This window comes from Balaenoptera ricei, chromosome 13 (genome assembly GCF_028023285.1).
Source record: "Balaenoptera ricei isolate mBalRic1 chromosome 13, mBalRic1.hap2, whole genome shotgun sequence".
NCBI classification, from domain to species: domain Eukaryota; kingdom Metazoa; phylum Chordata; class Mammalia; order Artiodactyla; family Balaenopteridae; genus Balaenoptera; species Balaenoptera ricei.
The window spans coordinates 16,841,153-16,862,365 of NC_082651.1; the positions used below are offsets into that span (position 1 = coordinate 16,841,153).

The window sequence follows — 21,213 nt, forward strand, 5'->3', positions numbered from 1 at the left end:
GTTAAAATCAGTGGTGTTTTAGATTTGATGAAATATGATACTTAGAGCCAATTACACTTCATTTGTAAGTAAATACTGAATGAATATATAATTTCGCATCTGAATGGTGGATTGTTTGGGGTTTGGAAGTAAGTGGCTGCTGAGCTACTCTGCTATACTTTAAGGTCCTGTAGGTAAGGACCCCAATAGCCTGCAGATTATATATGCATAATACATATGATGAATAAGTATACATTTGTTAAAATCAGGAATACATGCAGGAATAAGTGAGTAACAAGGACATAGTTTGAGAGGGGAGTTGGAGGAGTATTTTCATGAACAGTCTCAGGTTACTGGTTAGGAGCACAGTACTGGTCACACAATGCCATCTGTGGTTTGAGTCCCATCCGGGCAGGTGCTTTTTGGCCACAGCTTGCATCCACCCTGCAGCCATCTTGCAAATGGTGTGGTTGCTCTCTGCAGGGGAGAGGACTCTGCATGTGGCTGACTGCTACAAATTTCTCTCTCAGATTACTCAGTCCCTTTACTTCACAGCCTTTATTACAGTTGGCACTTTTGTGGTTTTGCGTTTCTTTGTTTAATGTTTAGCTGTCTTACAGGGCAGGAAGCTTCACGTGGGCCTCAGTCCATCTTGTTTACCCCTGAACCCCTTGTGTCTGGCAGACATCCTGGCACAGTGAACATCTCAAAGCAGTTTGGTCTTTTCATTCTATGTCAGTAATAAATAGCTAATAGTAAAATAGCTAAGTATTATTCTGCATGCTCTATATATTATTAACTCATCTAATTCTCATATGGCCTGTGAGGTATATAATATTATTATCCCCATTTTTACAGTGTGGATGCACCTTTAAAAATGTTTTAGATGGTAAAAATTTACTAGTATATGTGTACCTACTATATGTTATATGTAGACATGGATTAGTATATTTATACATAAACATGTATAGGATATGCATGAGACATAAAACACTTCTGATTGGACTTATTTGATTTTAAAATATGAATTGTATGTTCTCTCTTTTTAGGAAATGATTGACTTTTGTGCTTAGGTAGGATGTGAACCCGGTTTAGGGAGTGTACCCGGCACTTTGCTACCCAGGTTACGGGCGTCATCTCATATCAGCATCACAGCCTCCTAGTGAGCAGCTGTGATTCCACTTACAGAAGGGAAGACCAAGGTCAAGGGAGATCAAAAGACCTGCCCCCTAAACTTAAGCCCAGGCCTGTCTGGTTCCTGGGCTATGCTTTCAGCTGCTTGAGATGCAGTCCCAAGTTTAGGCTAGCCTATTTCTAAGAACCTGAAGAGAAGGCGACTCCACCCACATTCTCTGGAGATGACCCAAGGCCTTCACCACTGGGAAATTCTGCCTGGTGGCCGACTTCGGGCCTTCCTGCTGCCCTAATATTTAATTAAAAATACTCATTTTCTTAATATTAGTGAAGTCAGATATCATGTCATATGTTGATTTACCATTTATCTGTCACCAATTGTGTTTCTTGTTTATGGCCTTTGTCCATTTTTCTGTTCGGCTTTGGTCCCCTCCGTCCTGTTGGCCCCTGGTGTTGCTCAGGTTGCTAAGGTTGTCCTCCTTGCCTGTTACGTGTTATGAAACCGCTCTCCTGGTCTGTCACTGCCTTTACCTCTGACTATGCTGTGTTTTGCTTTAGGTTCTTTTCTTCTGTAGTGAAATAGTCCATCTGTATTACATTATTGCTTCCTGGATTTCATTTGTTAAAAAGAAAAAAAGGTTAGCATGGAATTTGTACTACATTGATACAACTTTGAGGATTGCTAGTAGCATTTAGGGCTGGACTCTTTGTATGAATTTTTGGGAAACCAATAATCTTTGCATGTACAAAAATAGATGTAGGTTTTGTTCCCCTCTTTCCTGGTAATGGGAGTTCAAGATGGACATTTTTCCAGTTCATACAAAAAGAGATGGAACTTCTGATATTTATATGTGTTTCTTCTCATAGATCCTATCTCTTGTCCTGAAATTCAGTCAAACATTTCCTGCGCACCTACTCCGTAAGACGCTGTACCGTATGCCATGGGAGACACCAAGGTGTACAAGACACGGTCCTTACACTCATGGAATTTATAGTTAGAAGTTCTGAAAGTATTTAGATGAGACTTAAAATAATCCTGAAAGAAAACTTAGCCTGAAATAATTTTACTTAGCAATAATGCAGTAAAGAAAGGAACAGAATGTGTGCACTCTTCAGTGTGCAGGTGTGGTGCTTATGATTAGATACCACATGAAAATGTTCACAGTTTCCATTCTTCTTAATCTCAGAACCCCTACAAACCCCCCATTATATTCACAAGTCATGAATGTGATGTGAAGATTTAAAGATTCCTCACTGTACAATGTTTTATTTAAATGTGAACTTATATGAATTAATGCAAGAGAAATTCTCAGGAGATTGAGTACACTGACTCTGATTGAAAGGTGAGAAATATTTGTAAGATGGTTTGGCCACTAACATATGTCCTGTGTTCAAGGCTTTTTTTTAGGAAATAGCTTACTGTAGTTATTTGGTGGTTTTGTCATAGAGATCAGGTTTGTGTTTAAAACCAAAATGTGATTGGGCTTCTTTAAGCAGTGGACAGACAATTGAAAATTTGTACTTAAACCACTTTACATTCTCAGCAGAGGTAGAATAGGCTTTTTTTTTTTTTAATTAAGGCATTTGATTGATAATTTGGATGGAGAAGAAATCAAACAGGGAAAGAAAGTGACCAGTCTGACGGATTTAATATTTACAGCAGCTGGTAGTTTGCCGGGTTAGAGAGTGGTGGGATTGTGGGAGGGAAGGCGAAGCGGTGCAGAGGTGGGGATGAGGAGAGGCTGCTTTCGCTGGGGAGCCTCCAACCTGTGATTCTGGGCTTGGATTATCTGTGGTGGGGAAGAATAAGGAAAATGACATAAGTGACTTAAAATTGGGTGAGTTTTACTTGGAGTAGAAACATATTTTGCATTATTTCTATCTGAGTGGAAACAAGTGGCAAAAGAGAAAGAATTTCCTTGATTCTCTGATGTCACCAATGGTAAGACTTACAATTGATTTGATAACAGTATTACCTTAAATAGGGCCACCAGTTGTTACCTGTGTCATGGTGGCATGGAGTGGCAGGTGTCTGGGGTCCTCCTCACAGCCATGGCAACCGGGAGAGTGTGCATGGTGTAAAGGGCCAGAGATCGGGCAGATTCGTCTTCCAGTGTCTGGAATTAAAAAGGCATTTATGGTGATTATGGAGCACCATGGCTTGCTGGGTGCCTCAGGTTTTTCTCTGGGTTTCGTAAGTGCTTGATTCTAGCATCCTCTCATTTCAGTACCAGTGACACCTTGTCTGGCATTGTACAGGTTTCTCGCTGGGGCAGAATGTGGTCAGGAATTTCATTTCCTTATCTTTGAACATGTATTTTGGGGTTGGCTCAAAGGTGATGATAGTCTATTAGTTCTAGCTTACCTGAAGCCTAGGTATGGGCTCATACAGTAGATGGGAAGAGCACATGCACACACATATGCATGATAAGTCTCCCAAGATCCATTTCACTAGATGCTGTAGAACGGCAGGGTCATTGTACAAGTTGAGCAATACCAGAGGGCCACAAGGCTGTCTGGTGGGTGAGCTGCTATTCGTCATACTTGGCGGATGTAGTTTTTATGAGCACCAGAGTTCTGGTGCTGTGAAGTCTTGAGCTCCATAGAGTTGATCCAGGAGGTCTGGAGTAGGAGAAGGAATAGGAGAAGGTAGTGATAGGAGTTGTTCTGGTATTGAGGCCATGCTTTATGAATGTAGGCAGACCTGTGCTTTCTCAGGGCGACAGGGCCACTTCTGCCCCATGGAAGGAGAATTGAACTGTCTGATGTCTCCTTTGTTAAGGTAGAGTGTAAGAGTACTTGTGGAAGACTAAACTTTACCTTCAAAAAGCAAGTATTTCCTTTTATCAAGTATGGGCTCCAGATGTCCTGATCTTATTTGCTCTTGTAATCAAATCTTGTACCTTTCCTGTCTGGAAACTCCTGATAGATGGACTATTTATTTAGTATTCCAGGAGTGGGAGGGACTGTTGGGCAAGTCCTGACAAGAATAGCAGAGGGGAGTAAAGTTCTTCCACAGGTATTGTGGTTCTGTGTCTCCAGCTGGGAGAACTGGGAGCCAAGGGCAAGCACTGGCTAGGGTGGGCTCTCAGGCCACAGTTCCTGTTGTAGTGTTCACTGGCCCAGGTTAAGGTGCTTAGCTGCGCTCACCGGGCCAGGACTTGACCCTCAGTGCTCCCTCAGGGTCCCTTGTTCAGCAGAGTCTAGGCCAAGATTGCAGCTGATCTGTGTGCACGCAGAATACTTCTCTCCTGGTTGGTCAGGGCAGATTCCAGGCCTGTCTCTTCCTTAGAGGTACAGGGGACTACAAAATTCAAAGTTGTTGGAAGCTGAGGTCAGTACGTGAGTTGAAGATGAATCAAGGGGTGTTCAAAGGGCCAGAAGCAGATCAGTTACGGAATCTGAGATCTGAGGATTTAGGAGGGTATGAGCAGTGATTCAGGACAAAAAGCATTGAGTGGACCCTGGACAAATTTATGATGAGGTATTCTTTTCTGGGCCTAGCTTTCATGGGCTACCTTAGTGGTAGGTGCTGGCACTTTGAAAGGGCCAGGAATGGACCACAGAGACAGCAGGTTGGGATTCTAATGGGGGTTTAGAAGGTAGCCCACATAAATCATCTGTGCTCTACTTTCTGCTGATATTTGAAATATGGGGAGCTGGCTTTAGGAGCTACTTAAGATTTCTCAGTTTTCACTGAGGTAGTAGTTTGCTGACAATAACTTAGATATTTTTTACATGTTTCTCCCTCATCTACTTTTCCTATTTATTTTATTTTCCCTATTTCCTTTATATGTGAGGTCTTGAGACTTAATCAGAAGAGACCAAATTAAGTAATTTTGGATTATATTTTAGACAAGTTTTATTCTATGACTTAACATTTAATGTTAATATTATTACTGGGGAATGAGTTGCAACGTAGTTCTTAGTAATTCTGACAAAGTTTGCCTCTTAGCTCATCTTTTGCTTATAGATGTTGGGCTTAAAAATGTTGGGTCAAATGGGGAAAGCATGTGGCTGTTTAGTAAACATTATTAGTAAGAGTGATACCTAGTTTTTAGTTCCTGGATTTAATTTGAGCTGTTTATGTGAGCCCCTGGTTTCTTTCTGAGGAAGAAAAATTATAAACTTAACCTTTTCTTTCTCAGTTCAGAAAACGCTACAAAATTGTGGTTCTCAGTAAAGAGGGGATTCTGGAGAATAGAACAGTGTCTTTTTTTGTTTGTTTCTTTAATCAGTTTTTGTATTTAATACATCTTATTTAAAAAGTGACATTTAAAGTTGCCATTATCACAAGATAGCTCCTGAATTAGAGGATATTTTTTTTTTGTCACCAGGTTAAATTCATAGTCCAAAAGTTTGGAAAAATTATAATGTGTCATATTTTCTTTACTTTTCAGTGCAGCAGAATGGAATTCGGCATTGCTCCTATACAGCTTCCAGGAAGCATCTCTATGTTGATAAAGATACGAAGGTTATTTGCCAGGGTTTCACTGGTAAACAGGTATGTGTATCAAGACTTTTTAAAAGATGTATATTAGAGATACAAAAACATTGAATTATTTTCTATTGTTTTAAAGTCACAAAAGTTATAATACAGTTTGTAGCAGAAGAGTATACAGTACAGCAATGGAGTTGTATTTCAGGAGGGGGTTAGGTGCTATAGTCAGCCTCTAAGATGAAAATTGTATTTAATGTTACCTTGAAAATCCCTCCCTAGGAGTACAGTATTATGTTGGAAACCCACATATTTTCTTTCAGCAAGTATAACACAACTGGTTTTTCTCCAACATTGGAACAGATCACTGTTTCTTTAATTAAGCACTAGGTAAGGCCGATGGCTTGTGTTTAGGCCTTGTACAAAAAAAATTCGCAGCTAAGCACAGATCAGTGTGGGGAAATGCTCAAACCCAGAGAGGCTCATGGGAACTGTGATGGGCAGAGGAAGTAGTACATTGATTTTTCCCATCTTGTACTCTCTGGGCAAATGGTCTTCAGGGGAATAGCAGGCAAAATAGCCTGAAGTATTTCATTTATATTCATTCTCTCTCCCTATCCTCTGCCTACATCATAGAATTTACGTAAGTTTAAATACAACTGTGATGTGATTCCACAAAAAAATGCAACATAAGAATCTCCTGTCCTTCCTTCCTACCATTCTTCTGCTCTGGAATTCCTTCTGATAACAAGTTGACATGTATCCTTCCAGATATTTTTCTTGCTCATACAAACATATGTACACTTATATAATGGGCATTCTACAGAGTTTGTTTTACAGAACACTCTCTCTCTCCCTCTCTCTCTCTCTCTCTCTCTGTGTGTGTATATATATATATATACACACACACACACATATATATATACAGTATATAATATATATCATACATATATGTCTGTTAAATTGATTCCTAAAAGTAAAAATGGGTGTCAAAGGTTCTGTGTATTTAAAATTTTAACAGCTATTGCTAAGTTGCCCTTTAAAACATTTGTACACATTTATGGTTTCACCATAGTAGATGCACAGATTTTTTTTTTTAAATGAGGGAATACTACCAAATCAATTAGAAGATAGCCATCAGCCTTAACCCAAAGTATCCCTTCCTTCATTATTAAAGGAGATATGGCAAAATAAAAGCGATTAATGATTTTTGTGTAATTTAAAAGTTAATGATTTTTCTATGATTAAAAGAATTATCATGTCCATTCTGCAGTGTTTTGGTGATCTAGAGCAAGAGTTGGCAAGCGTATTCTGTAAAGACAAGATTGTAAGCATTTTAGGCTTAATAGGCCATGCAGTCTCTGTTACAGCTACTTGGTAGTATTGGAACAGCAAAAGCAGCCATAGGTAATATGTCAGTGAATGGGTATGCCAGTAAAACTTAATTCACAAAACCAATGGCAAGTCAAGTCCTTCAGGCCATACTTTACTAACCCCTGATCTAGAGGATGATACCTAAATATCCAGAATTCTATAACTTTTGTTTTTAAAGTACTTAGGAATTGCTTTAAAATTTTGTAGTTCTTTTTAAAAAATGAATTTGATTAGAAGGTTGTTCATGTGAAATGTCCTTTTGCTTCCTGACTTTTTTTTGAAATAACTGGGCACAAAAATGTGAATTGCAGTGGACCTTTCTTCTTTTTCTCCGATTCCTCTACTGTCTTAAAAAAAACAATCCACTGTCAACGAAAAAAGAAACACCCCAAACTTTGAAATTTTGTTCATAGGTAAAATTGGTTTACCTATTCTGATAGCCATATGTTTTATGAATATCATTTCCACATGTATACCTTCTAAAGAAAGTTGATGCTCATCTAAGATATGAAGTACATTTTATCATTCCTCTGCCAATTAAAATCATATTTAGTCCCTTTTTGGATAGATGTTAATTTTATTAGCATATAATCAAATGTTTGATTAACCCAAATTCTCCACCTAAGTTTATTATGTATGATTTTGTTTTTCTGTTTACTAAGCTTTATACAATCCTACAACATTTTAACCTCTGACCTTTTTTTTAAGAACCATTGTCCATGCTATAAGCACTATTTGGAACTGTCTCTGCTTCATAAATTAGATGATGATTTGCCTAAATATTGAAATCCAAGGTTGGTTTCAGTGTCTCTGAGTTACTGGCAAATACACTATTTCCCATTCACTTTTGTTTTTAGAGTAATTGGGAGCCTTAATTGTCTCAGATTTGTTGCTTTTAAGTTTCTGTTTATAGAGGTAACGATGAGGTCTGAAATTTAGAGTTTATCTCTGTAGAGAATCTGCATTTTGTCTCATTAGTTCTTTTTTTTTCAGTGTACACATTGCTCCACATATGAGTGAGGAATATTTGTATTTCAGAGCAAATCCCAAAAATGCAGATTTCCAGTGGGTGGTATTTCTTGAACTGGCTGTTATGAGCTGCTAAAAACTATCACTATTCTTAACTGTGCACTGGATGGTGATAATGGGAAAATTACGGGAAAGAAGCTTATTAACGGGAAATGTTATCCCTGTTTAAGCACTACATTAGGACTAAAAATTTGTCCATTGGAATTTATGTAACAGTGTGGTAGTCTAGGGTAGTGCTTCTCTAACTATCTGGAATGAAAGACCAGTTTGGGTGTGTCTTTGTTTTATCACCAATCTAATGCAGATGAATACTTTTTACAAAATACTGTAAAAGTCATAGCAATATCATATTGCTATAAAAGTCTGCAAACATTCTCACTTATTTTTGTTTTCTTTATTAGATTTTTCTTTTTTTTTTTTGTCATTCTTTTTTCGTTTTGCATTTATCTCACTGCAGACCCGTTAGCATCTACAGATGACACTTTGAATGGCACTTCTCTAAAGAGAGAGCACTGATCTGAGGTCCTTTCCAAAACTCTATCACTGACTTAAGATAAGTCAGTTAACATGCTTGGGACTAAGTTTCCTGTTTTGAAAAATGAAGACGTTGAATTAAGAAATAGAACTTGAGTAGTTGAGTCAGCATTTTCTGGTCCCTGTAGAATGACCGCATAGATCCACTCAGTTTTCAACAACTACTTATTGAGTGCCTACTGTATGTAATGTGTTGCTTTAAGTGCCATCTCTCAGTGAACAAAGTAGATAGAAATCATTGCCTTCATGGAGTGGCAGGGGAGAGAAACAAAATCAATGAGTAAATTATGTGGTACGTTAGAAAGTATAAGTGCTATGGAAAAACTAAACCAGAGAAAGGAGGTGTCTGTATGTGTGTGGGGTTGTGGCAGTTACGGTGGGTGCTCAGGGGAAGCCTGACCTCTGAGTCAAGTTCTAAAGGAGCTGTGGGGGTGAGTCAACTGGATGTCTAGGGGAAGCGTGTTCCAGCCAGAGAGGACAATGAGGCCAGGAGGTGGGAACGTGCCTGCTGTGTGTGGCAGCCCCAAGGCTGGCATGACTGGAGTAGAATGAGCGATGGGAGAATAGTGGGTGAAGCGAGGTCGGGCAGTTGAGGGGTTCTGCTGTGAGGAGGCAGCTTGAATACTGACTTGGTGGCCAGTGTGAGGAGTTTGGCTTTTGCTGTGAATGAGATGGAAAACTATTGGCAGAGTTTGATCAGAGAATTGACATGTAACAGGATCAGTCTGGCTGCTGTGTTGAGAATAGGTTGAAAGGGAGCAAGGGCAGTACTCTGTCTAGAGTTGATGGTGACTTAGACCAAGACAGTAGCAGTAGGAGGGGTGAGATGTTGTCAGTTACGTTCTGAAGGCAGGGCAGTAAGATTGACTAATGTACCCTGATTTGAGATATAAGAGAAAGAGAGAGATCAAGAATGACTTGAGTAGTGTTGGTCTGAACATCTGTTAGGAGTGGAGTTCTCATTAATTGAGATGGGCTAAACCATGGAGGGGAGTGATCAGGAGCTCGACTTTGGGCCCATTAAGTTTGGGATGCCTCCTGGTTCTGCAAGCGGAGATGTCAGGTAGGCAGTTGGCAGTGTGAGCATGGAGTTCAAGGCAAAGGTCTCGGCTAGGTATGTGGGAGGTGTGTGTGTCTGTGTGTTTGGGGGAGGTCACCATATGGATGCTATTTATTGCCATGGTGAGGGGTGAACTCACCAAGGGCACACATTTAAATGAAAAAGAGAAGTCTAGGAAGAGAAAGAAAGAGAAGAGGAAAAACAGGGAGGAGGAGCCCCAGAAGCTTAGTGAAAAAGAATCTTTCAATCCCTGGAGGTGTTTTTGGTCATCATAGCTGATTGGGGTAGGGAGGAGGGCATTGTACTGGCATCTGCTGAGTAGAGGTAAACGTTGTACAAATCACAGGACAGCCTCTCATAACAACGCATCAGTGTGTCCAGAATGTCAGTAGTGCCGAGGTTGAGGTGGGAGAGTAAATGGATAGGGACCTGCAGGATGCTGGCTGGGCAGCGTTAAGGGCTCCCTTAAGGTTTGGGATCATTAATTTAAAGTGAGACCAGTTAACATGGTTTTATTTTATTTTTCCTCCATCTACTGTTCAGTGGCGCATGTGCAGTCTTAGAGTAGGTGGAGAATTGGATTTAACAAAGATTGTGATTTTGCCAGATATGTAAGTTGAAGTGAGAGAGCCAAGGTGGTTGTGTGATTATAGTGACTGCCCATGGATTTTAAACTGAGTAGAAGAGGGATGTGAGGACATCAGGAGTCGAGGAACGGTGAAAAAGAGGTGTTCTTCTCAGGTAAACACCAGGGGGTTTCTGATCATCAGCCAAATTTGAAAACAGAGTGAAAAGAGACCCCCCTTAAAAAAAACAGTTATTTTGGCCCCGCAGAGGCCCGCTTAGCTTCAAGGGTGAAAGCTGTGTTCAATAAGGTGATGAGAATGCTTGGATATGTGTTACGGCTGTTTGCTGGGAAATACTTAACCTATTCGTTTTTCTTTTCCAAGTTGCTGAAGATTGCCTTTAGGCTCCCCAGCCTGCCTTTTCTCCTTAGTCTTTTGCTTTTTCCCCTCAGGGCACCTTTCATAGCCAGCAGGCATTGGAATATGGCACCAAATTAGTTGGAGGAACCACTCCAGGGAAAGGAGGCAAGACGCATCTGGGCTTACCGGTCTTCAGTACTGTGAAGGAGGTAACTAATGGGACCTGAGTTTGGCAAGAAAAGAAAAGCAGGGGAAGAGCTAACACACCTTGGTTCAAGATCTTAATTGTGCCCCTTTTGGGAGAGTCCGTTGCTTTTTAAAATTCCAGTAACCTAGAGAAATTTGAATTGCGGTTAAAACCAGTGTGTTCACTTTAGTCAGGTAGGCTCAGGATGTTTTCTCCGCAGCCCGGGTCATCTTTGTCTGTAGATATACATCAGCCCTTTAGGGAAGAAGTGCTGTGGCTTGGCTTCTGTTTGGCTTATTTTCCTTTCCTTACCATTTCCTCTTCTGGGGTGTTAGAAGTGCGCATGTCAGCATCCACCCCCTACCCTAATACTCGCTTCGAGTGGGTGCTTTGCCAGGCACTGTGCCAGGTGCTTCGCATTCATGGCCTCATTCAGGCTGCACCACAAGCCCGAGGGAGGTGCTGTTATCATCCCCATTTTAAAGACAAGGCTGCTCTTACACAGAGCTTTCTGAGTGAGCAGGAGGGACACCTTTCACGCAGCATTATTTGCCAGCACAGGCCCTGTTGTCATAGTCCAGCTGCTGAAAGGATTTGTAGCCTTACGGGGTAGGAACCCATGGGATGTACTGATATTTTCCATAAAATACCTACACTTGGTTCCAACCTAGCTTTTTTCCTTTGGTCCCCACTTCTCTGTTATCATCTTGAACATAGTTTTTAAAAACATTGTTTTGAATTATTTTTAACCCCTGGCAAGTCAACATCCTTTGACTTGTTCTTCTGTCACTGTCAAGATAACCTCTTTTTATTAGGGGTGCCATAGAGAAAGCCCCTAAGTTGCTGGGAATGTGGGGAATCATTTGGGGATGATTCTCAAAGACACTGCCTTTTACTTCTGTCCCTTCTAGTTGTACCTGTATGTTCCGTGACTTGGTTTTTGTATCCATTATGAATCCCCCTGGCACAGCCTTCTAAAAAGTTTTGATTTACATCTTGGTTAAGTTACATTTTAACATTTATAGGGAGGCAGCCTGCTGTAGCTGAAAAGAACTGACGCTTTGGAATCAGATATACTTATTGTTGAGTCTTGCCTGCGCCACTTCCTAGCTCTGTGACCTCGTGCAAGTTGTTTAGTATTTCTTGGCCTCAGCATCTTGACTGGTAGCTGGGGATGCTAAGCACGCAGGGTGGTGGTGAAGCCTTATCCGAGGCCTGTATAGAGTCTCTCTCAGGGCCTCTCACAGAATAGATGCTGCCACTCTTGGAGAGCCAGAGGTCACTGGCAGTCTCTGTCTTCAAGGAGCTTGCTTTCAGGAGAAGAGACACAGCCACACGTGGAGGTGGGTAGAAGGCTACATCTGTATTGATACATGTAGAGAGTATGTAAAGACCACTGACAGAGAACCGTGGTCAAACTGATGGTCTTTCAGTGCTTTGCATTGTGAGGGGTGATGTAGAGTAGACGCTAACCTTATTTGACCCATTCTTATTCCGTGGCCATCTATGCATGTGTATTTTAGTTTATTTCTGATTAGCATGCATTTAGAATAAAAGTTGACAGCTAGGAAAAAAACCACTTCATTTTGCTGCCTCTTGATATTGTTTATTAAGTTTGATGTATTTTTAAACAGATGGTTGAGAGCTGGGTTCTGGAGCTTGGGGCTCACTAGTCCTTGTCTCCTGGGGAGGTGCAGGGTCTTTGGTACTGAATAGGTGGTAAGTGCCTTGTAGAACAACAGAAATAAACATGGCCCAGGAATGAGGGGACACAGACGCAAATCAGGCAGTGCTTGCAGGTGTACTGACATGCTGTCACCTGAGGGAATGGGAGGTCACAGAAGCTTTCAATTCAGAAGGGTGTCCCAAGGGGGCAGAAAGGAGGCCGTGCTTACTCTGCTCTTTTCTGACAGCAAAGTGAACTTGTTAATGGGAAGAATGAAGACATCCGATGTCTCCTGGTGATGTCCTTTCCTGACCCCAAGACATCATTAAAATCATGGTATTGAATTTCTTTTACAACGTTTCTGACTTAACCAATAATAAAGTGCCTCGTGGTTAATGTTTCAGGCCAAAGAACAGACCGGAGCAACAGCGTCTGTCATTTATGTCCCTCCTCCTTTTGCTGCTGCTGCCATTAATGAAGCTATCGAGGCGGAAGTGTCCTTGGTCGTGTGCATCACTGAAGGTATCCCACAGCAGGACATGGTGCGGGTCAAGCACAGACTGCTGCGCCAGGAAAAGACCAGGCTGATTGGGCCAAACTGCCCTGGAGTCATCAATGTGAGTGTACAAAACAAAAATAAGCCCTCTGAAGGCTAACTAGCTTTGAATCAGTCCAAGTATATTTGTGTGTATGACCTAGGGGTTACAATTATTTTTCACTTTTCTGAAACTATGAATTACTCTTTCCTTCAGCCTGGAGAATGCAAAATTGGCATCATGCCTGGCCATATTCACAAGAAAGGAAGAATTGGTGAGTATATATTTCTTATAGCTTAAAAACATAATTCCTTGCCCTAAGCTCAAAACTCACAAAGAGAATTTGACTCTGCAAATCAAATTCATTTTAATTAATTCAACTATAAGAGAATTTACCAGGGAAGTTTTATAGTGAATTGATTCTATGTCCTGAATTGATGTTTGAGAAACACTAATTCTCTGGAATCAGTGAAGATGTTTTGGGGTTTTTTTTAAAGATTCTTTTCCTGCTCAGCACACTGGATTCTTCCATGTGTTTGCATGGATCAATAGTTAATTTTATTTTATCGCTAAGTAATATTTTATTGAATACCACAATTTGTCCGTTCTCCCATTGACAAACGTTTCTGTTGTTTTCAGGTTTGATTCATTATGAATAAGGTTAAGGTGAACTTTTGTGTACAGGTCTTCTTGGGGGTATTTCTCTTGGGTTAAATGCCTATGAATGGAATTGCTAAGTCATAGAGTCAAAGTATGTTCAACTTTTTAAGAAGTTGCCAAATAGTTCTGTAAAGTGACTGTGCATTCCTCACTCCCACCCTCGCTGTATGAATGTTCCAGTCATTCCACATCTTCACAGACATTTAGTATTGTTGGTCTGTAATTTTAGCCATTCTACTGGGAGTAAAATGATATCTCATTATGGTTTTGAGTTTCCCCCATGACTAATGATGTCATGTCCTTATTGGCCATTTATAAATCTTCTGTTGTGAATTATCTGTTCAAGTTTTTTACACATTATTTTTTATTGGGTAGTCTTTTTTTATATAATTTTTATATAATTGTTGATTATAGGGGGGTTCTGTAAATATTCTGGCTATAAGTTCTTTGTCAGATATATGTGCTGTGAATATTTTTATTGTTAGTCTTTCTGTGTCCTGTCAGAATTACTTTGTCTCAGTGGATATTATAGGCTTCCTCAAAATGTTTTGGGAAAATTGTACTGCTACTTGTTTAGTTCCTCAAGGAAATAACCAAATTAACGTTTCAGAGTTAGCCCATTATGGCTGTTTTTAGACTCTTCACACCTAACTCTCACTAAGCTATACTGTTTCTCCACCATAATAGAGTTTACAGTACTTTATCTATAAACCGTGACTGTAAATACTAAGTAAGAATAGTTAAATATAGTCAGTAAATGTCAGTTGTGTAGTTTACAGGACTGGGTTAAAGGTCATGATTTTTCTTTATTACTAGTGGCTCTTAGAGCTGTCAGCCCTGCTGCCAGTAGAGAACTTACCAAGTTCTCCTATGAGGGAGGATGCAGGGAGTTCCATAGGCCACCTGATTTCTAGTCGGGGCCTGATCCACATAGGCACTGATGCTTTTGCACATATTTGAATACTCTTTACTCTTCAGTCTGCTTTGAATGGCTACTACTGTAGACTTAGGTGAGCATGGAATAAGGTGTGCCCTGTACTGCGTTGCCTTTCCGATCACTACCCTGCTTTCTAAGGTGCCCGTAAACCTCAAAAACAAGTAAGAAAAGTTCAGGGAAGTCCTTTAGACCTTGGTTCTCCAGATGGCCATAGCACATTGAAGAGGAAGTCCTTTGGGAGACTACCTTTAATTCAGACGATTTAGAAAAAAATTCACCTAAAAGAAAATATTTGACACTACAAGATTTTCAAGGAGGTGAAGGAGAAAAGATGATTTTTTGTACTAACTATTCCTATTTTGATACTAGTAATGTTCTCAGAAGCCTCATTGACTTCCAATCCTTCAGCTAAGAGTTTAGGGAAAGGAAGGATTTTTCAGTCCCTTGGGTATTTCTGAATGGGACATAATGTAATATGATAGCAGTACAATAGTATAGTGGCTTTCTAGTTTGTGTTAATGATAGCTAATGAAACTGTATAACAGCTAATTGAATGTTATTGAAGAAAGAGATTGGATTCCAAATTGATATTTAACGATACAATATTTTTTTCACTTATGTTAGACTTTTTTTTACTCTCAACCATGTTACCTACTTGACTTTTACATCCTTTTTAAAAATTTTATTTTAATTAAACTTTTTATATTCAGATAATTGTAAATTCACATGTAATTGTAAGAAATAATACAGACAGATTTCTGTGTACCCTTTATCCAGTGTCCCCCAATGATAACATCTTGCAAAACTATAATGCAATGTCACATCTAGTATATTGATATTGATACAGACATAAAGAATTTTTCCATCACTACAGGGATCCCTCATCTTGCCCTTTTATAGCTACACCCACTTCCCTCCTACTCCCACTCCCTTCTTAATCCTTGGAAACTAATAATCCTCCATTTCTAAAATTTTTAAATTTCAGAATGCTATATAAATAGTATCATGTAGTATGTAGCCTTTTGGGATTGGCTGTTTACACTGGGTACAATTCTCTGGAGATTCACCAGATTGTTGTGTCAGTAGTTCATTCCTTTTTATTCCTGAGTAGTATTCCAGGGTACAAATGTGCCATAGTGTGCTTAACCATTCATCTGTTGAAAGATATTGGGATTGTTTCCAGTTTGGGACTGTTACAAGTAAGGCTGCTATAAACATTTGTGTACTCGTTTTTATATAACCCAAGTCTTCATTTCTTTGGGATGAATGCCCAGGAGGGCAGTTGCTAGGTTGGATGATAGTTGCATGTTTTTTTAAGAAATTGCCAAATTGTTATCCATTTTACATTTCCATCACCAATGTATGTGTGATCCAGTTTTTCTGCATCCTTGCCAGCATTTGTAGTGTCACTATTTTTTATGTTAGCCATTCTGATAAGTGTACAGTGATATCTCATTGTAATAGTTTTAATTTACATTCCCCTAATGGCTAATGATATTGAACGTCTTTTCAGGTGCTTGTCCGTCATCTGTATATCTTCTTCAGTGAAGTGTTTCTTCATGTTTTTTTGCCCATGGTCTAATTGGGTTGTTTGCTTTTTTACTGTTGAGTTTTGAGAGTTCTTTATATATTCTAGATACTAGTACTTTGTTGGATATGTGGCTTACGAATATTTTCTCCCACTCTGTAGCTTGTGTTTTCACGCTCTTAACAGGATCTTTCAGAGAGCAAGAGTTTTTCATTTTGATGAAGTCTAACTTACTAATTTTTTTCTCCTGTGAAGTATGCTTTGGACCAATAAGTCTTTGCCTAGCCTTAAATACCTTTCTTTTTCCTGAAAGTTTTGTAGTTTTACATTTAAATCCCATGATCCAATTTCAGTTAATTTTTCTAGGTATGAGACGTACATCAAAGTTCTTTTTCATCTACTTGTGTTCAATTGCTTCAGCACCATTTATTGAAAAGATCATCTTTCTTCCATTGAGTTGCTTTTGCATTTTTGTCAGAAAAACAGTTTGCATATTTGTGTCGGTCTGTTTCTGGGTTTCACCAGTACCACACAATCTTGATACTATAGCTAAGTGATAAGTCTTGAAATTTTAGGTCGATCGCTTCCTTGCACTTTATTCTTTTTTAAATTATTTTAGTTCTTCTAGTTCCTTTACTTCATATAATTTTAAAGATGATCTTGTCTCTATCTACAGAAACTCTTGCTGGGATTTTGATGGGAATTGTGTTAAATCTCTATGTCAATCTGGGGTGAATAGACATGTTGACTATTCCAATCCATGAACGCAGTATATTTTCATTTATTTAGATTGTCTTTGATTTCTTTCACAAGCATTTTGTAGTTTTTAGCATTTAAGTCCTGTATATGTTTTGTTAGATTTACACCTAACTATTTCTTTTTTTTTAAGAAAGCAGTTGTAAATTTTATTGTATTTTAATTTTGGTGTCCATGTGCTCATGGCTAATGTATAGAAATACAATTGATTTTTGTTTATCTTGTATCTTGCAATGTTGCTGTAATCTAATGGGTTTTCTTGGTAGATTCCTTAGCATTTTCTTTGTAGACAATCATGTTATCTACAAATAGGGACAGTTTTATTTCTTCCTTTTAGGACACTCAAGAGAAAGTCTTTTTATCTATATCCATGTTTTGCTTATTGCTGTGTTCTTCCTTCTTGGTATCATTTCCCTTCTTTTTAGAGAACTTCCATTAGCCATTCTTTTATGATGGAACTGTTGGTGACAGATTATTTACTTTTCCCTCATCTGAGAATGTCTTTATTTCCCCTTCATCCCTAAAGGATAATTTCACTGGGTATAGGATTTAGGGTTGACAGTTCTTTTAGCACTTAAAAAATGTTGTTCCACTTCTTGCTTCCATGGGTTTTGATGAGAAAGCTGATGTCATTTGAGTTGTTTTTCCTGTTTAGGTAAGGTGTTATTTTTCTCTTGCTGCTTTCAAGATTTTTTTTTTGTCTTTGGTTTTCTGAAGTTTATTTATTAGGAGTTTTGGTGGGAATCTCTTTGGATTTATCCTCTTTGTGGTTTGTTCACCATTGTGTCACTGCTTGAGTCTCGAGGTCCCTAGTGACTCTGCCTTCTCTCCATCTTTCAGAGATTTCTTATATTTGTTTTATATATGATGTCCAGGGTTTTTACTTGTACTTAGCAGGAAGAATACAGGAAAATACTTCTGCTTTTTGGAAGCAGAAGTATCCTTATGATACATATTTTTAAGTGATAGTCTCTTTTACTATATATACTTTAAGGATGGCAGGAGTAATTTACCCTAAAAACATTGCTTTCATTACCTTAAATGTATGCAGTTTGCATTTATATAAATCATATATCACTTATATAATGAGATGAAAGCCCCTTAAAAGAATGACAAAATGACAAAATCCTAGTGCTACTATTCACTATTATACTGATCCGTTAAAAGACTAGAATAAATAAAAGTTGTGCTGCCCAGTAATCTAGGGTGTTGCCGGAACAAGAACATAATTCTATCATAAGAACCAATTAATCAATCATAATTCTATTCATAAGAGTCAGGAGTGGAAAGGAGACTAGGTAATTCACACAAAGATATACAATTAAGTTACTGATTGTACTTTATTTAAAAGCTAAATGCACCAAATGCATACGTACATAGGCATGACCTACCTAACCTTCTCAGTTATGAAAGGTCCCACAGAGGAGGGACTGTGTTAAGGAGAGAGGGTGTAGATAGAAAGAAAGCTCTAAGAATAGGGAAAAACTGATGGATGAGACAGATGGGGGTTGGTGTTAGTGGTTGTCATTTGTCGTGGAATAGGATCCAGTTAGTGAATGGTCTTAAAACTCTTGGAATTAGATTTTGTTTCAGAGGGTGGTGGTTCTCCACTGATGTTCAGTATTGACCCATTTGGTACGTATTTACTGAGCTCCTTCTGCGCCTGAACTGTGCTTGATGCTGGGAACGCAGGTGCGGGGAAAACAGTCTTGTTTACTGACCCCCTGGAGGTTCCAGTCCAGCAAGAAAGACAGTCACGGCAGGATCTCCAACAGCACTGGCCGTCTCTTAGCGAACCAGCGTAGGAGAACAGGGCTCTGTCTTGAGGAATCTGTGTGGTTAGGAGACAGCCAGCCTAACTATGAATTTATTTTCCTAAATCAGGGTTATTAGCCAAAGATTAATACTTGAAACTTATGCCTTCTTTTTTTTCTTTATGGACCTTTTTATAGATTTATTGTTCCATTTTACTGCATGTCTGCAGTCATTTTACGTGGAAGACTTTAGGTCTCTCTTAACTGCTTTTATGGTCATAAAACAACCCTAACTAATAACACACTTTCTTCTCTATCTGACTTTTAAAACCTCCCTGCTATAATTTAGGCCTTTTCTTCTTATTTCATGACCTGACGTTATCATTTATTTGGATGACAAATTGTGAAATGGGTTTTATATATACCTGTGTTTGTAATTTATTTTACTGTATGATAGTCGTATGAACACAATCTAATATTATTGAATTCTCTTTCTTTAAGGTATCGTGTCCAGATCTGGCACCCTGACTTATGAAGCGGTTCACCAAACAACACAAGTTGGATTGGGGCAGTCTTTGTGCATTGGTGAGGGATTTTTTGCTAAACTCATTTTATTGGAGTTCAGTGTCTTCACTGAATAAGTATAATGATAATTATTGATTTGATTATTTGTGAGAGATTTTGATGCCACTTTATTAAAAAGATGTTGTGATCTTGAGTTTAATTTGCTTATACGTGAAGCTGACTGTTATATTTTCAAGATTCATGGTCTGGGATTTGACTTTGAGTTTCAGAACAAACATCCTGGGACGTGTGTCTCCTGGAGAGCCTTAGGCCTTGAAAACAGCTGTTACTTAGCTTTCTGGGAAGAAATGGTCCTTCAAAATAGGACTTTCATTACTGTAATTAGCATTTTGTTATCATTACCAGCTGTCACTCAGTGCTTCACAGTTACTGAATTCTTTGCCAATCATTATCTCACTCTTAAGGCAACCCTCTGAGGCACCGCTGAGCTGGCACGTAGTCCTGTGGTAGCGTTATTGGTGGAGGAGGGTTGAGCTCCCTGGAATCTCTCTCTTTGCCACATCATACTGCCTCCCACTTACAAATATAAAAAAGATTTTACATTTTGAAATAATCTTGGTATTTGTTGCCAAAAGCCAGGCAAATATCTCATTTTATAAATATTCCTTCAAACTTTTAGACTATCTTTTAGAGGCTTTTCAAAGGCAGCATTTTATGATAAAAATTTATAAAATATAACCCTGTAGTATTTTTATTAAGACTCAAATTCGTAAAATCACTATTAAACATTAATTGAGCTTTTCTATGCGCAGAAGCACAATCTACGACACAAGATAACTTAGCGTGATGGAAAATAAGAAAAGATTTTGAAATAGAGTTGGCAATTCTGTCTTCTGTAGCCTCTGTTTTTAATTTGTAAACGAAGAGTAATAATTGCCATGTCACAGAGAGTTTGGAGGGATTAGGAAATGGCGGGCCCGACGTGTGCTAAGGCACAGTACGTGACACGTGGCTGGCACTCAGTGGATGCCGCTTCTCTTCCTCAGTTTCATTCTTTTTTTTTTTTTTTTTTTTAATTATTATTATTTTTTTAATGCTATTCTTGTCTGCTTACATTCTTTTTATTTATGTATGTATGTATGTATGTATGGCTGTGTTGGGTCTTCGTTTCTGTGCGAGGGCTTTCTCTAGTTGTGGCAAGCGGGGGCCACTCTTCATTGCGGTGCGCGGGCCTCTCACTGTCACGGCCTCTCTTGTTGCGGAGCACAGGCTCCAGACGCGCAGGCTCAGTAGTTGTGGCGCACGGGCTTAGTGGCTCCGCGGCATGTGGGATCTTCCCAGACCAGGGCTCGAACCCGCGTCCCCTGCACTGGCAGACAGATTCTCAACCACTGCGCCACCAGGGAAGCCCCTCAGTTTCATTCTTGAGTGGTGTGTTGAAGAGTAGGAAGCCAGTCCTGCTTGTTTATTTATTATAAAATACATTTTTATAACTTCAAAATTTATAAGTGTCAGCCAGTCTGTAGGGAACATTGCCTTGAGTCCTATCCAAGTACCTGTGCTAAAAAGCCATGTGCTTATAGTGGAGCCCCTGTGTGTGGTCTCTGTCATCTCCCACTCTGGGTCAGAGGTTAGAGGGGTCAAGACACCCCCCCCTCCCCTCACTGGGACTTGTGTCTTAACTTGCAAGTGGTTCCTCGGCAATGTCCCTCATCAAATAGTTACTTTGTGCAAAGAAATTGGTTAAATGTTTAATCAGAGAAGATATTCTCACAAATACACATTTTCTTAAAATGTTCATTTTTTTTTTTTACTGTAGAAGAAATACAAATGTGCAATATTTATTTCCAATGTGGTATTAAGTCTCCAATATGGTAATAAGGTTTGCGGTTCATGTGAAAATAACAAATCACAACGAACTACCACAGTGAAGGTAATGTTAACACGCAGACACACACAGACAGACACACACCCAGATTAGCTAATCCAGATAATTTTTAATTTCAGAATTTATTGTCTATTATACACAAGGTACTGATAATGAACTACTCACCAGAAGTCAGCAAAGTTAAAAGTTATAACGTAGAAAACAGTAATTCATATCCCTGAAAAAGCTAATGTGTTTTCAGAAGTAAAGTTCTCCTAATTAGGGATACTGTATAGAATGCTCATTTTTAAAGAACTATCTAG

The 21,213-nt window shown here is 39.1% G+C and overlaps 1 protein-coding gene across 1 annotated transcript in view; it reads left to right on the top strand.

Annotated features, from left to right (window-relative positions):
* SUCLG1 (succinate-CoA ligase GDP/ADP-forming subunit alpha) overlaps positions 1-21,213 on the top strand; it is a 33,008-nt gene that overhangs the window by 4,143 nt on the left and 7,652 nt on the right. The window contains exons 2-6 of the mRNA XM_059942878.1: positions 5,514-5,617; positions 10,567-10,683; positions 12,732-12,944; positions 13,080-13,137; positions 19,000-19,083. Of these exons, the coding sequence (XP_059798861.1) occupies positions 5,514-5,617; positions 10,567-10,683; positions 12,732-12,944; positions 13,080-13,137; positions 19,000-19,083 (576 nt within the window). The remainder of the gene's footprint in view (positions 1-5,513; positions 5,618-10,566; positions 10,684-12,731; positions 12,945-13,079; positions 13,138-18,999; positions 19,084-21,213) is intronic.